The sequence below is a fragment of the Pseudopodoces humilis genome, chromosome 25, assembly GCF_049639895.1.
Source record: "Pseudopodoces humilis isolate 2021_Gansu_Grassland_sample_001 chromosome 25, ASM4963989v1, whole genome shotgun sequence".
Taxonomy (NCBI): Eukaryota; Metazoa; Chordata; class Aves; order Passeriformes; family Paridae; genus Pseudopodoces; species Pseudopodoces humilis.
The window spans coordinates 5,320,414-5,334,483 of NC_142224.1; the positions used below are offsets into that span (position 1 = coordinate 5,320,414).

The 14,070-nt window shown below is 50.4% G+C and overlaps 2 protein-coding genes across 2 annotated transcripts; both read left to right on the top strand.

Annotated features, from left to right (window-relative positions):
• The first annotated feature begins 805 nt into the window (after positions 1-805).
• On the top strand, positions 806-9,855 carry DLAT (dihydrolipoamide S-acetyltransferase). The gene is made up of 14 exons (XM_005531116.3): positions 806-1,024; positions 1,801-1,902; positions 2,156-2,280; positions 2,386-2,542; positions 3,528-3,654; positions 3,930-4,126; positions 4,506-4,671; positions 4,876-4,943; positions 5,190-5,267; positions 5,354-5,461; positions 5,905-6,020; positions 6,273-6,435; positions 6,850-6,986; positions 7,481-9,855. The coding sequence occupies exons 1-14, from the start codon at positions 806-808 to the stop codon at positions 7,608-7,610; spliced, it is 1,893 nt and encodes a 630-aa protein (XP_005531173.1). The 3' UTR covers positions 7,611-9,855.
• A 444-nt stretch (positions 9,856-10,299) lies between these two features.
• NKAPD1 (NKAP domain containing 1) lies at positions 10,300-13,848 on the top strand. Its single transcript, XM_005531063.3, has 5 exons — positions 10,300-10,460; positions 11,314-11,414; positions 11,594-11,749; positions 12,167-12,220; positions 12,610-13,848. The coding sequence occupies exons 1-5, from the start codon at positions 10,392-10,394 to the stop codon at positions 13,133-13,135; spliced, it is 906 nt and encodes a 301-aa protein (XP_005531120.1). The 5' UTR covers positions 10,300-10,391; the 3' UTR covers positions 13,136-13,848.
• Positions 13,849-14,070: the final 222 nt, after the last annotated feature.

Genomic DNA, 14,070 nt, shown 5'->3' on the forward strand with positions numbered 1-14,070 from the left:
CTGCTGTTGCCCCACTTCACATCCTTCTCTGCTATTCAGAGGAGCAGTTTGGTTTGGTTTCTCCCTCATAAAAGCCAAAGGAAAAATGAGTTTTAAATGAGTTTTAATTCTGACTCCAGAGATTTTGCTACAGGATGAAATTAACAAGTACAGGAACAGCAAAGTAACTGTGAGGAAAGCTGGGCAGAAATAAACTGGTTGTAAGCAGTGAAATAAAGGGATATGGTAGCAAGAGCACGTCTCAGAACAAACCCACCCTCCATGGAAAATTCTGGCTTAGGTTGAGGTGGCACTTGGTATGTTTTAGTTCATGGCCTTTGCCACTCTCCTGTCACACTGAAGGGAGCGCGGCTCTATCCCCTGACTCCCCTTGGGTGTATTTATGTGTTCCACCCCATCCACAGCCTCTCCCCTGGCCCCTCCTGGGGCTGTTCCCTCTCCTCCTGTCCTGTCCGTGCGAGCAGAGCCCGATCCCCGGCTGTCCGTGCTGCCGGGGAGCCGTGCAGAGCCACACGCTGCGGCCGATCCCGTTTCCCCGGGCCGAGCCGAGCTCCCCGTTTCCCCGAGCCCAGCTCCCCGTTCCCCCGAGGCCAGCTCCCGTTCCCCCGAGCCCAGCTCCCCGTTCCCCCGGGCCGAGCCCCGCTGCAGCGCGGGGCGGTGCGAGGCGGTGCCTGAGGCGGGGCGGGTCCCGCCCGCCGCCGCTTTACGGCCGCCCCAGTGTCGCACCGCGCCGCCCGCACGGAGGTCACCGAGCGCCGCCGGCCCCGGTCCGCCCGGCCCAGCCCGGCTGCAGCCCAGCCCCAGCATGTGGCGGGTGTTGGCGCGACGCGTGTCCCGGGGCGCGGCCGGGGCGCCCGGCCTGGTGCGGCCCCGCCGAGCGCTCGGGACCGGGGTCGGGGCCGGGGCTGGCCCGGCCCGGCGCGGCCCGGCCTGGGGCGGCCCCGCGCCTCGCCCGCTGCTGCCGCCGCCCGCCTGGCCCCGGCTCGTCCCGCGCCGCTGCTGCAGCCTCCCGGCGCACCAGAAGGTGAGAGACACCCCCCCAGCCCTGCCCGGGCTGTCCCCCGTGTCCCCTTCCCTGCCCGTGTCCCCTCCCTGCCCCTTCGCTTTCCCCCTCTGCGTTTTCCGTCCCCTCCCCGTGCGGCTCCGTTTGCCCCGCGGATAGAGTTATGGGATCATCAAGGCTGGAAAAGAGCTTTAGGAAAAGCACTGGCGCTGGAGCCCCCGAGCCACATCATCCACACGGCTCTTGGACGTCTCTGGGGATGGGCACCCCACCACATCCATGGGTAAACCTGTTCCAACGCCTGGCCGCCCAAACTGGGAAAAAATCGTTGGGTTTTGTGCCTTTGGCACCGCTTAGCCTCAGTCCAGACAGCCCCTGGACAGCTGTCGGGTGCTATCTCCATCACCTCTGTCCTTTATCCCAGCACCACTGTTGGTCCCTCGACAGACCCAGGCTCTCAATAACCTTATCTTGGTAGAATCACAGAGCGTTAAAGGATTGGAGTGGGCCTTAAAGCCATGTCTAGGGACACCTTCCACTGTCCCAGGTTGCTCCAAGCCCCATCCAGCCTGACCTTGAATACCCAGGGATGGGGCAACCACAACCTCTGCCCTCAGCACCCAGTGTGGGTTTGCCCAGGGTTCATCACCAGCAGCGTGGGGCAGTCCTGGGGATTTGCAGCTGATCTGTGCCCCACAGCACGTCACCCTCAGCTCAGCTGAGGATTTGTCGCTGTCCTGTGTGTGATTCCTGCTGCTGGATCTGTCTGGGTTGTGACACTGCGCTGTCCCTCACAGGTGGCACTGCCAGCACTGTCCCCCACGATGCAGATGGGCACCATCGCACGCTGGGAGAAGAAGGAGGGGGACAAGATCAATGAAGGGGATCTCATAGCAGAGGTATCCTGGGGATGGGGCTGGGCTGGTCTCTCATGAGCTGCATGTGTGGCCTGGGGACTGTCCTTGGCTGAAGACAGATTTTGGATCACAGATCCCAAGAGATGCTGGTGGGAAGGAGTGGCTCTCAGCCTCTCAGAGCTGGTTTGAGGGCAGTCTTCCCTAGAGCTGCTGCCTCAGGGTGATTTTTCCAGAGCTGTGACCCTACAAGGGACTGGGAGGCTCTGGGCTCACCATTTCCTGTTCTCTCTCAAAGGTGGAGACAGACAAAGCTACAGTTGGCTTTGAGAGCCTGGAGGAATGTTACCTGGCCAAGATCCTGGTGCCAGAAGGAACAAGGGATGTTCCTATTGGGGCCATAATATGTATCACTGTAGAAAAGTAGGTATTTTCCTAACCCTTGATGTGACTTTCCCCTCTTGGGCCTTCTGGGGTGCCTTGAGTGAAAGACTGAGATGGGGTTTGGGGCTCTGTGTGTTCTTCTAGGCCTGAACATATTGATGCCTTCAAAAATTACACCCTGGATTCTGCAGCAGCTGCTGCCCCCACAGCCTCAGTGCCTCCCCCTCCAGCTGCAGCCCCCTCCCCACCGCCTCAGCCTTCTCCACAGGCCCCTGGCAGCTCTTACCCTCCTCACATGCAGGTAAGAGAGCACTGCTCCTGCTTTAAGGCTTCTTGCACTCTTTTTCTGCCCCTGGCATTGTTCCTGTGGGGCATTTTGTCATAAAAACTGCCTGGAAAGGGAATTTATTAACTGTGACACTTCAGTTGTTGTGTGATTAGAGCAGGTGTTGGGGAACATTGCAGAAAGCTTTTTTTAATAAATTTGTTTCAGCATCCCAGCTGCTGGTGGAGGAGAGACTTGTCCCTCCAGGGTTGTCTTGAAAAATGTGCTATATCTGCATTATTTGGACAGTTCTGGTATAAAAAGACCTTGTGCTTAGTGTGAATAAGCTCTGCTGATATCTCAGAGCAGAACTGCAGTCTGTGGTGCTCTGGTGAGCACACCAAATGTGTCTGTGAGTGACTAATAATGAATTGTGTTTGTGGATGTGACCTTTTTGCATTGCTTAGGTTTTGAAGTGTATCCACGGATGGATTTGAGCACTTTGTGCAGAGGGTTGCTTTGACATCCCTTTGAAAAGGAAAATCTGGAATATTGAACACCATCCCACAGATAAAACATGTGGGAACTGATTTGTCTGAGATATTACTGAAAGTCAGTAATAAAAGAATTAATGAAGGACTCTAAATTTGTGTTTTGGCTGCTAATGTTGCTTTTTCCCCTCTGCTTGCTCCCTCTGCCCAGTTTTGCTCCACATGTGCTTGTCAGAGTGACAAAGTGACTTGTTCCAGCCTTCCATAGCCTTGCAGGGTGATGGCAGTGATGATTATTTCGATTTATCCATTTCTTGCCCTCTGCTCTTGCTTGCTTTCCTGCTCAGGCCTTGCTAAAGGAAGCCAAAGCAGCACAGTGGGCCAGCTCTGCTTGGCTGTCATGGAGCCAGACCTAGGAGTGCATTAAAGCTGCTTCTTTAGGTTGGCATCATTTCTCAGGAGTTCAGACTGTGTTCCTGAGCCTTCTGGATGACCAGGATGTGATTGTGTTGTGTTCTGTGCCTTCCCAGGTCACTCTCCCTGCTCTGTCACCCACCATGACAATGGGCACAGTGCAGAGGTGGGAGAAGAAGGTTGGGGAGAAGCTGAATGAGGGAGACTTACTGGCCGAAATTGAGACAGATAAAGCCACAATAGGTGAGTCCACAGCCAAGGGTGGGTGAGGTGCCCTTGGGAGGGTCCTGAGCAGCCTCTGCCGGCTCCTGCAGTGGGATAAGTTTTGTTAATATCTCATTCCACTGGTGAGCCAAACACTGGAGTTCCTAAAAACACTTTGATTTCCTCATCAATCCTTCTTAGCAAGTGCATGGAGAGGTTCCCTGCTGGAAAGGATTCTCCTGCAGGGCAAGGCTTCAGCTGCCAGCACTTAGAGCAGCTCTTCAGCTCCTCAGTGTTGTTTCTCTGCCCTGCAGGCTTTGAAGTGCAGGAGGAAGGCTACCTGGCAAAGATCTTGGTGCCTGAAGGAACAAGAGATGTGCCCTTAGGATCCCCTCTGTGCATCATTGTGGAGAAGGAGTCTGATATTCCAGCCTTTGCCGACTACCAGGCTGCTGCAGTCACTGACATGAAGGCACCAGCTCCTCCTCCTCCTCCTCCTCCTCCTCCTCCGGTAAGGAGAAGTCATGGGCAGCACTGGCAAGCCTGATCTGAGCTGTTGTTGACAGGAGTGTTCTGATTTGTGAGTGCAAGGCTGGTCCGTGTGTTCAGAAGGGTTCACTGATTTGCCCTCCAAGACCTACAGCAGGTTTCATTCATTCTGATCTTTTTCCCAGCTTGTTGCTTGTGCCAGTTCTGATTCCTCATCCTTGAAAATGGGGAGCATAAGTTCTTTATTTGATTTGGTGTATAGCTCAGCTGACCTTCCCAGTGAGTTTCTGCTTTAATTTCTGGGAGCCTTTGTGCAGATGAGTGATTATCTCTTGACTGATAATTAGATGGGCCGGTTCTCTTGCTGTGAGTTCCACTGATGGCTTTGATTCTTTGTTAAGGTGATGGCAACTCCTGCAGCTGCTCCTCCTCCTCCCCAGCCTGCTGCTGCTCCTGCTCCAGCAGCCCCCACAGCGGGGCCACCCCACAAAGGAGGAAGGGTCATGGTCAGTCCCCTGGCAAAGAAATTGGCAGCAGAGAAAGGAATTGACCTTACCCAAGTGAAAGGTACTTTTCCTTTCCACTTCTTTGCTCTCACTATCACTTTTCTGTCCTGTAGATCCATGTTTTCCTGTTCTTCCTGACTGTGCAGCTGTGAACCAGGAGTTGTGTTCAGTGATTTCTCTCTGTTGAATAAAACTGGTACCTTTACAAGCAAAGCCGTGTTGGAAATAATCAAAATCCTCTCCCATTTTCCTTTGCCCTTTTCAGGTACTGGACCAGACGGCAGAATCACCAAAAAAGATGTGGAGTCATTTGTGCCATCAAAGGCTGCTCCAGTGAGTAGGCTGGAAATCTGTGGGAATGGATGTTACAGGAATGGAAAGTCTCTGTGTTCCTGCATGGAACTGGCATTGCTGGATTGTGGGGTGGTGGTGACTGTAAGGTTGGGAAATTTAACCTGTCCTGGGGGTACTGGAGAGCTGGAAATATCTGCTGCTCTCACCAAGAGGCAGCTTGGCCTCAGCACTGAGCTGCAGTTGCTCTTTGGGTGTTTCTGGGAGTGATGCTGGTGTTCCCTGCAGGCTGCAGCTCCGGGGGCAGTTCCTGCAGCAGCACCCGAGGGGACCTTCACAGACATCCCCATCAGCAACATTCGCAGGGTAAGATTTCAGTCTTTCCCAAAATCGTCGTTTCTAGCTGTGAATTTTCCAGGCTGATTTGTATTCCTTGCTCTGCACACGCCCAGGTCATTGCTCAGAGGCTGATGCAGTCCAAACAAACGATACCTCACTACTACCTGTCCATCGATGTAGACATGGGAAAAGTCTTGGTGCTAAGGAAAGAACTCAATCAGGTGAGGTCTGGCATCTTAGCCTGGGAAAAACCACTCTTTTCAGTGCCTTTTGTGGGTCAGTTCTGGACTGTCTGTGACAGAATGAGATTTTCCTCATGTCTGCTGATGCCTGACTTTCCTAAGGGGCTGTTCTGAGCTCAGCTTGGTGGTGATTCCTTATTTCAGGTGGACAATAAAAGGAAAAGCTTCTTACCAGAAAGAAAGGTAAAAAGTTCAGGCAGAATAATAATTCTAAGCCAAGTTTGAGGAAAACTAAACATTAAAAAAACAAAATTCTTAAATTATGAAGGAGATGCTTTCACCTTCTAAATTATCTTTGAATTTTAATGTCTGCAAGTGGTGTGATTGTTTTGTGATGTTTCCTGTGAACTGCAGTGGCTGCCCTCATTAACTGGGGTGATGTGCAGGGGACAAACTGACACCTGGAATCTCTTTATTTGCAGGAGGTCTCAGATAACATTAAACTTTCTGTCAATGATTTCATCATTAAAGCTTCTGCTTTGGCGTGCTTGAAGGTGCCTGAGGCAAATTCTTCATGGTTGGACACAGTTATTAGGCAGTAAGTTTATGGCATGGTCAGAGCCAGGAACTTCCTTTGTTCATGGCAAAACAGCTTCTGCTGAGAGGGAGGGGGAAAATGTGATGTCAAGGTGAGAGGTTTTGTTAAAGTGATAAAATCTTTGGTCTAAGGCTGGTGGGCAAGGTGAAATAATTGCTGCAAATTAATTACTTTTGGGTTGTCTGGACTGTTTTGAATTTTTTTTTGTTTGCTCTCTTGCTGGAGGGATTTCAGCTGCTGTGTGTGTTGCAGGAATCATGTGGTGGATGTGAGTGTGGCTGTCAGCACCCCGGCAGGGCTCATCACCCCCATCGTCTTCAACGCTCACATCAAGGGCCTGGCTGCCATCAGCAAGGACGTGGCTTCCCTGGCAGCCAAAGCCCGGGAAGGGAAGCTCCAGCCTCACGAATTCCAGGTGAGACACTCATGGTGTTGTTCAACTCCGCTGCTCTTGACTTGTTTAAAAGGAGCAAAGGCTGTTTTGTGATGTTTCAGCCTTGTTGAGTAATCACAGAATACCCTGAGCGGGAAGGGACCCACAGGGATCATGGAATCCAGCCTGGCCCTGCACAGACACCCCCAAATCTCCCCTGGAGCTCTGGCAGCCTCGGGGCTGTGCCCAGCACCCTCTGGGGGAAGAACCTTTCCCTGATCTCCATCCCAAATTCCCCTGGCACAGCTCCAGCCCTCCCTGGATCCTGTCCCTGCTCACCAAAGAGCCTCCCCTCATCAGGAAGCTGCAGACTGGGATGAGGTCCCCCCTCTCCTCATATTCCCACATAAAACAGTTTTTGTGAGTTTCACCATGAATGTGTTTGTTTTCTTCTAGGGTGGTACTTTCACAATTTCCAATTTAGGAATGTATGGGATTAAGAATTTCTCTGCCATAATCAATCCACCTCAAGCCTGCATCCTGGCAGTGGGGTCCTCAAAAGAAAGACTAGTGCCAGCTGATAATGAGAAAGGGTGAGTTTTCATCTGATCCTGAACTCAAACCCTGAAATCATCCCTAGGTTGTTTGTTTGTTTTTTTTTTAAATCATTAAACAATGATTAGGTTATCATTAGATAATGATTTAAAAAACCCTAAATGTCTTGTTGACACAGTGCTTTCAGTACTTGCTTAAATTTGCATTTCAGGAAAACCTAAAGGGTGGATGCTGTATATAATATCCCCTTGCCTGGAACTAAAATGGTTCTTTTCCTTTGTGTGGGGCTGTCCTTGTGCTGCAAGGAAAGCTGAGCTCCCTGCCCTAAGGGGAACACTCTGAGGTGTTTTTAGTGCCTGTGGGAAGCTCCTTCCTTAGTTTTCCTCAGAGAAGGAATGACAATCGGGGGAAAATGCCTGTCACCAAGCACCAGCTGCTGTTCCTGGCTCTCCAGGAGTAGCTTTTCTGCTGTGTGAGTGGCACTGCCTCGCAGAGGAGCGTGTTAACCTTTGTTTTGTTGTTTTTCTCGCAGCTTTGATGTGGCCAGCATGATGTCTGTCACCCTGAGCTGTGACCACCGTGTTGTGGATGGAGCAGTTGGAGCACAGTGGCTTGCTGAGTTCAAGAATTTCCTTGAAAAGCCAGTAACCATGCTGCTATAATTTAACCATGAAAAGCAGAATTTTCCTGGGTCACACTGTTGTGTTTTAAACAAGCTATTTAGACTTTAGTGTTCAGACTTTGAGAGAGTTCTTTTCTTTTTTTTTTTTTTATTTAAAATATGTATTATATTATCTGGTAATTTTACCAGTCTGTACAGAAAAAAAAAAAAAAAAGTTTGCAAAAGTGCTTTTCAGAGCAATATTACAGCTACACTGTATTTTTATACAGTTAGTTAACTTGCAAACTCTTCCAAAACAGAGTTAAGCATCCCAGATTAAAAAATAAAAACCAAACCTCTAAATTATCCTGGCATTGTGCCAGCTGCTTCTAAACTCGGGTGCCCAGGGGGTGCATACCAACAGATTCATGACCTCAGTGTTGTCAGAGATTGGAATTTCAAACATCTCTTCACAGGGGTGCAGATGGGATGGCCACAGAAAGGTACAAGGAGGAGGGGAACTGGCACATTGTCCTGTTCCTGGGGTGGGGGAGATGGCCCAGCACTGAGGGACTGAAGTGCCTGGGGATAGTGTCTCAAAGGCCAAGCACTGCTGGTCCAAAGCCTTTTTGGAATTTGGCACTGGCTGGGACCTTCTGAGCCACGTGATCCCTTTGGAGCTCTTTAGGTGAAAGAGCAGCGCTGTCTGTGGGGTGGCAGCTCTCGGGTACCACAGGGAATGTGCTGTCTGCTCATGGACTCTCACTGACATCTGCTTTTCCTTTGGAAACTGTAGCTGCTGTTCCTGTGGCTGAGTTAACGCCATGGACATAAATAACTGCTTTGCAGAACGTTCAGTGTGTGTTGGGAGCGAGTACAGACAAATCCCACACGCTGATAATCCCACCAGGGGACGTTAATCATGTGAGGACTGGGATGTTTGGGATTTTTCATTTCAGGCATTCTAACATAGGAAGCTCTGACTTAAGCCACTGGAATTGCAGACCTTCCCTGGATTGTCTGTGTTGTCCAGCCTCAGTAAAGCTGCAGAATGTGCTCTCCATGTACATATTGTATGTAAGGTGCTTCTCTAGTCTGTTGGACTCGTGTCCAGTTATCCCAGGCATTGTATCCTGCAAAGGCTGCGGTGCTGAACATTCTGAAATTCCAGTTTCCACATGGAAATGTTCATGTAAAAAAAGGACAACCGTGCAGCAATGACAGAGTGACCAGGAGAATTAAATAGGGGGGCAGAGTTGGGAAAAAAGGAAGAATATGTTCAGGCTGATCCTGTTATTCTGTATATTGCATTAAGTACTGTCTCCTGTAAAATTAAAATACTTCACTAAAGATATTGAAAGAAAATACTGTGGAAATTAAATATTTTTGTGGGAACTATTTAGTGTCTGGTTGCTGTGATGCCTTGCTTAAACAAAAAAAAGTGCATTAAGGTTTTGGATTTTCTTGAATGACCTGAAGTACCCTGATTCCAGACTGGCTCTAGTGAACCCATGTTCCATTAAATGTTTGGAATTGACAACTACTAAACCACGTCGCAGTGCTTTTTCTCTTCAGTTGTGTGTGGCTTTCACAGTGAAACTCACCCTATTAACCTGAAATGTAATCACAAATCTTCCCAGACATTTGCTTTTTGCTGTCTGCAGCTTCCTCTCTGCACTGTCCACCTGTGGGGCTGTGTGTGACGAGATCCTCCAGCATTAAATACTCGGAGAGCTGTTCTAACCATGGGAATCCTGTCCATTTATTTAACAAAAACATATCACCACTGTTACTGCTGTCCCTTGAGTAGTTCTTTACTACAGCAGATAACTACTGGAACTAAATATTCAAGTATTCTTTGAATATTTACAGTCTTTACTCATTATTTTTGTACGTTTGGTGCTGCTACTATTCCTCCAACCTTCCTTTTTTCCTTGCATCTCTAAAGGTATTTGAGATATTCACCCCTCATGAGTAAAAAGTGAATTAAAAACACCCTAAGCCCCACCACCACCAAAGATTTTCACTCTTTTGTTGTGTAATCTGCCAAATCTTCAAGAAGTTTCGGTCATTTTCCCAAGCTGTGCTTCTGCAGGGGTATCTTAAAACAGCTTTGCTAAACGCTGGCTAAGAATATCCATGATTAAGAAAAACAATTAATTAAAAAGTAATTAAGACAATAAATTAGAAATAAGATTTAAAATTGGTTAAAACTATTATTTAAAAATTAATTTAAACCATTACTTAACGGTTAATTACTTTAAGTTTTATTACTTAACTAATAAAATTTTAAGTATTTGAAACTATTAACGAATCATAGCGTTTCCAGCATTACCCAGCCACAACGTTTCTGGGAATTTTTGCGGCCAGTTTGGGGTATTTTTTCCCCAAAAGAGGATTTCTTTAGAGCTGCCGCCTGCTGTCCCCGGCCCATCGCGGTGTCCCTCAGCTCTGGCACCGGGCGGTGCGGGCCACGGGGGCAGCGCGGGGCTGGATCCAGGGGGGGAGCCGGCGGTACCGGAGCGGTTCGGGGCTGTTTGAGGGCGGTTCGGGTCCGTTTGAGGGCGGTTCGGGTCCGTTTGAGGGCGGTTCGGGTCCGTTTGAAGCGGTTCGGGGCTGTTTGGGGCTGTTCGGGGCTGTTTGGGGAGGTTCGGGTCCGTTTTGGCCTCCCGGCCATGGCGGCGCCGTTGCCTTGGAGACGGCGCCGGGAGCGGCGCGCTCGCGGCCCCGCGCGTTCCCGCGTCCCCCCCCCCGCCCCGGCCCGGCCCCCCCGCCACCAACAGCGGCACCAACAGCGGCACCGGCACCGCGCCCGGCACGGGCCCGCCGCAGCGCCCGCAGCATGTCCCGCGTGCCCGTGGGGAAGGTGCTGCTGCGCAACGTCATCCGCCACACCGGAGCGCACAACAAGGTGAGGCCCGGGCCGCCCGCGGCCGGCGGGGCCTGCGGGGCCGAGCGGGGCGGCCCCGGCTGCGGGGACATGGTGAGGGTGCGGGGACATCCCGGGCTGCGGGGACATGGTGAGGGTGCGGGGACATCCCGGGCTGCGGGGACATGGTGAGGGTGCGGGGACATCCCGGGCTGCGGGGACATGGTGAGGGTGCGGGGACATCCCGGGCTGCGGGGACATGGTGAGGGTGCGGGGACATCCCGGGCTGCGGGGACATGGTGAGGGTGCGGGGACATCCCGGGCTGCGGGGACATGGTGAGGGTGCGGGGACATCCCGGTGCCGGCAGCCGGTGATGCGGGAGCTCCGTGCCCCGCTGCTGATCCCGCAGGGCACAGCGGGAGCGTTCGGCAGAAATAAAAGGAGTTTGGTAAATCGGCCGTATCCGCACGCTCAGGGCCACTTTCCGTTTAATCTCCTTCCGGTTTCCCCCGAGTTTTAGTTTCACCCCGGTGAGGGAATACGTCTCTGTTCACTTAAAAAGGAGCAAATCTTTAATAGGATTTATTTTATTTGTTGCACTGTGTATGTGCTCTTAATTGCGTGAAACAATTTGAACTTTGTGTGCACAAGCAGGATTTTAATGCAAGATTAAGCAACTCCATTGTTTAGTTTCGTGAATCATAATTCAGCAGGGCTGACCACCATCAGGAAGTTCTCTTCTGGATACAGATATTGTAAAAAATCCTCTGTTTGGGGATTGTAGGAAAGATGCCTGTGAGTTTTCTGACCAGGAGTGTTGAGGTTGGAGCTCATGTGCTGCACGACTGTGAATTTTCCCTGATGTTAAAGTCGTTGCCATTTCTGTCATTTCAGCTTCAGGAAGAGACAGAAATGTGGAAAATAAGGGAGTGGGAGAAGCAGACAGAAGAGACTTACTGGAAAAGGCAGAGCAGAATGCTGTCAGACACCTCCAGGTGAGATACACCACAGAAATATTTATCTTCTCCCTGGAAAGAGGACAAGTCTCTGCTTTGAGCCTGACCATTTATGTGTCCATGGAGGTGTGAGAAGGTCCCAGGTCCCTGAGGTGGAGCTCTGGGGTGGGTGGGAGGTGTTTCCCCACCTGAAGGAGCTGTTCTCTCACTCTCTGCAGCAGTCGTATGCGCAGCGATGGATTCGACGAGGAGGGGCACAGGGCAGACTGGAAATCCAGGAACCCACAGCTCCTCGACCTGGTGGAAGATGATCTCCTCAGGGCCAGATCCTGGAATAAAAAGCTGTATGAATGTGAAGCCAACATGCCAGACAGGTCTGTGAGGGAATTCCATGTTCTGCGGTCGTAATTAAAACATCTTTTTGAAGCCCTGTACCAAAAAGTGACACATTTCTGTTCGGTGTTTGCTGTGATGAAATACAACTTGAGCTCATTTTGAGAATGAATAACATGTACAAACTTCTGCCATGTCACAGAATAAGCAAATATTTGTTACTCTGCCCAATGAGCTTTAAAAGAAATCTCAAGAAACACAAGTCCAGGGTTGTTTTAAAGAAATCTGCGTTGTGGTTTGAGAACATAAGGTGTATTTAAATAGCACCAACCACATCAGTCCTATTTCCTTCCTCCCTGCCTAACCTCAGATTTGTTCTGTGGCTCGGCCTTTTCAGAATTGCGATTTTGTCCTCAAAAGTTTGTCTGTTTTTAATGGATGGTTCTGCTTTCTCACAGGTGGGGGCACAGTGGATATAAAGAGTTGTACCCTGAAGAATTTGACACAGACAGGTAAGGCAGACACCCCTACTGATGGATCCAGAATCTGCCTTCTGACAAGCTCTGCAGGGAATTTCACAAACTGAGTTTTAAATTCTGAATAGAGATCAGCCTTGAATGCAATGCCTTACTGTTAAAAAACTCAAATCCATTAATGTGGTGTGGGTCTTAGGAGAATCTTTTGTAGTAATTAAGATATGCAGGTTTAGCTGGAGTTACCAAAATCTGTGAGTCTGGGAGGTAAATAAATTCTTGCAGTATCCTGGGGAGTGTAAAAACAAGATTTTAAGACAGAATTAATTATTTTTAACCTACACCCTGTAAGCAGGCTTACAGATTGGATGTAAATGAGTTTCATCACTCGGTGGCTTTCAGTTCACCTCCTCCTGTTCTTTTTCCAGTGATCAGCAGGAAGGAGATGAGCAAAATGCCGTCAATGGGAAGAAGAGATCCCACCTGGGGAAGCAAACAGCCCGTGAGTCCCACAAGAGGAAAAAAACCAAGAAATCCCACAAAAAGAAACAAAAAAAGCGCTCGCACAAAAAGAGGAAGAAAAAGAAAAAGGAGCAGGGGAGAACTTCCACAGATTCCTCGCGGGGGGAGAGCGAGGGCTCAGGAGAGGAGACTCCAGGCACCCGCAAGGGAAAACACAAGCGCAAGAAAAAGCCCAGGAAAGTGCCTGCCAAGGAACCTACCTCTTCTTCTGGGCAGGAGAGTGACTTTTCCCATGCAAGCAGCTCCAGCACCAGCAGCTCTGAGGACACTGAATCCGGGGGGAAAAAGGAGAAACGGCCCCCAAGGAAGAGAAAGAAGCGGCACAACTCCGTGCCGGAGAGGCCGAGTGAAGTGCCGGAGAAAAGGAGCAAGAGGAAGAACTGGAAGGTGGCGGGGGATGAGAAATCTGAGGACAGCTCTGATGAGGACTGAGAGGTTTGGGTGCAGCTCAGAGCAGGAGGGGAGGACAGAGGCAGGTGTTTGTCACTCAGCACTGCCCCACTGCTCCAACACTGTGGTTTACACACACCCTGCCAGCCCACAGGGAGCCCGGCTGCCCTCGGGCTCACCAGGCCAGCACCTGCCTGGCCCACAGCTGGGCCCATCCTGCCAGCTTCAGATTCTTTGGTTGTGATCACGTTGAGTTTTTTTTCTTAAATTATGTTTGAACAGATTGCTCTTTTGGCTCACCAAAACAATGGCCATTAGGAGAGAGGACAGGCTGATAAATCAAGCAGCTGACAGAGGAAATGTCACTGTAACTAACCCCCACGGCAGTTTTGTCTTCCCATCCTCCACCAAAAGCAGAGCTGTGGGGGCATGCACAGGGTCAGCTGGCCAGGGAGGGGAGCTGGGGGAATATTCCCATTCCAGCTGAAGGTGCAGTGACTTCTCTAAGGGTGAAAAAAGCCACCAGCTCATTTTGCTTGGTTTAGACTCCTGTCCAGAGCCTGCTGTGGGCTGGCCACCGTGTCTACCTTCCTTCCTTCTCCATGGGGATGCTGAAACCATCCGTGCTGACAGAGAGGCCTCGGTGGGTGTTGTGTCCTGTCTCTGCTCTGCCCAGTGTGTTACTGGAGAAACTGGTACCAGGCCGTTCTCCCTGCAGTGAACAGCCAAGCCTTTTAATAAAATAAATAAATCCAGATGTGTTTGATGCTTTTGTCATTGTTCTGGAGCAAAGCCCGGGGCCAGAGCACAGGCCTGGGAGTCTGGGTGCTGCCTGTGTTCTCCCTGTGCTGTTTGTTTCTGCTTGACCACACTTGATGAAATCCGGGCACTGGGGAAATGTGTGGGGTGATTGTTGTGTCCTGGACAAGCACAAAACGCTCTCAGCAGCCCTAAATCCTCACTCCAAACCCTGATTG

Coding starts and splice junctions, on each gene's coding strand:
- NKAPD1 (XM_005531063.3), top strand. CDS start 10,392: ATGTCCCGCGTGCCCGTGGGGAAGGTGCTGCTGCGCAACGTCATCCGC. Junction 11,750..12,166: donor GAAGCCAACATGCCAGACAG/GTCTGTGAGGGA, acceptor GCTTTCTCACAG/GTGGGGGCACAGTGGATATA. Junction 12,221..12,609: donor GAAGAATTTGACACAGACAG/GTAAGGCAGACA, acceptor TTCTTTTTCCAG/TGATCAGCAGGAAGGAGATG.
- DLAT (XM_005531116.3), top strand. CDS start 806: ATGTGGCGGGTGTTGGCGCGACGCGTGTCCCGGGGCGCGGCCGGGGCG. Junction 1,025..1,800: donor GCCTCCCGGCGCACCAGAAG/GTGAGAGACACC, acceptor TGTCCCTCACAG/GTGGCACTGCCAGCACTGTC. Junction 5,462..5,904: donor TAAGGAAAGAACTCAATCAG/GTGAGGTCTGGC, acceptor CTTTATTTGCAG/GAGGTCTCAGATAACATTAA.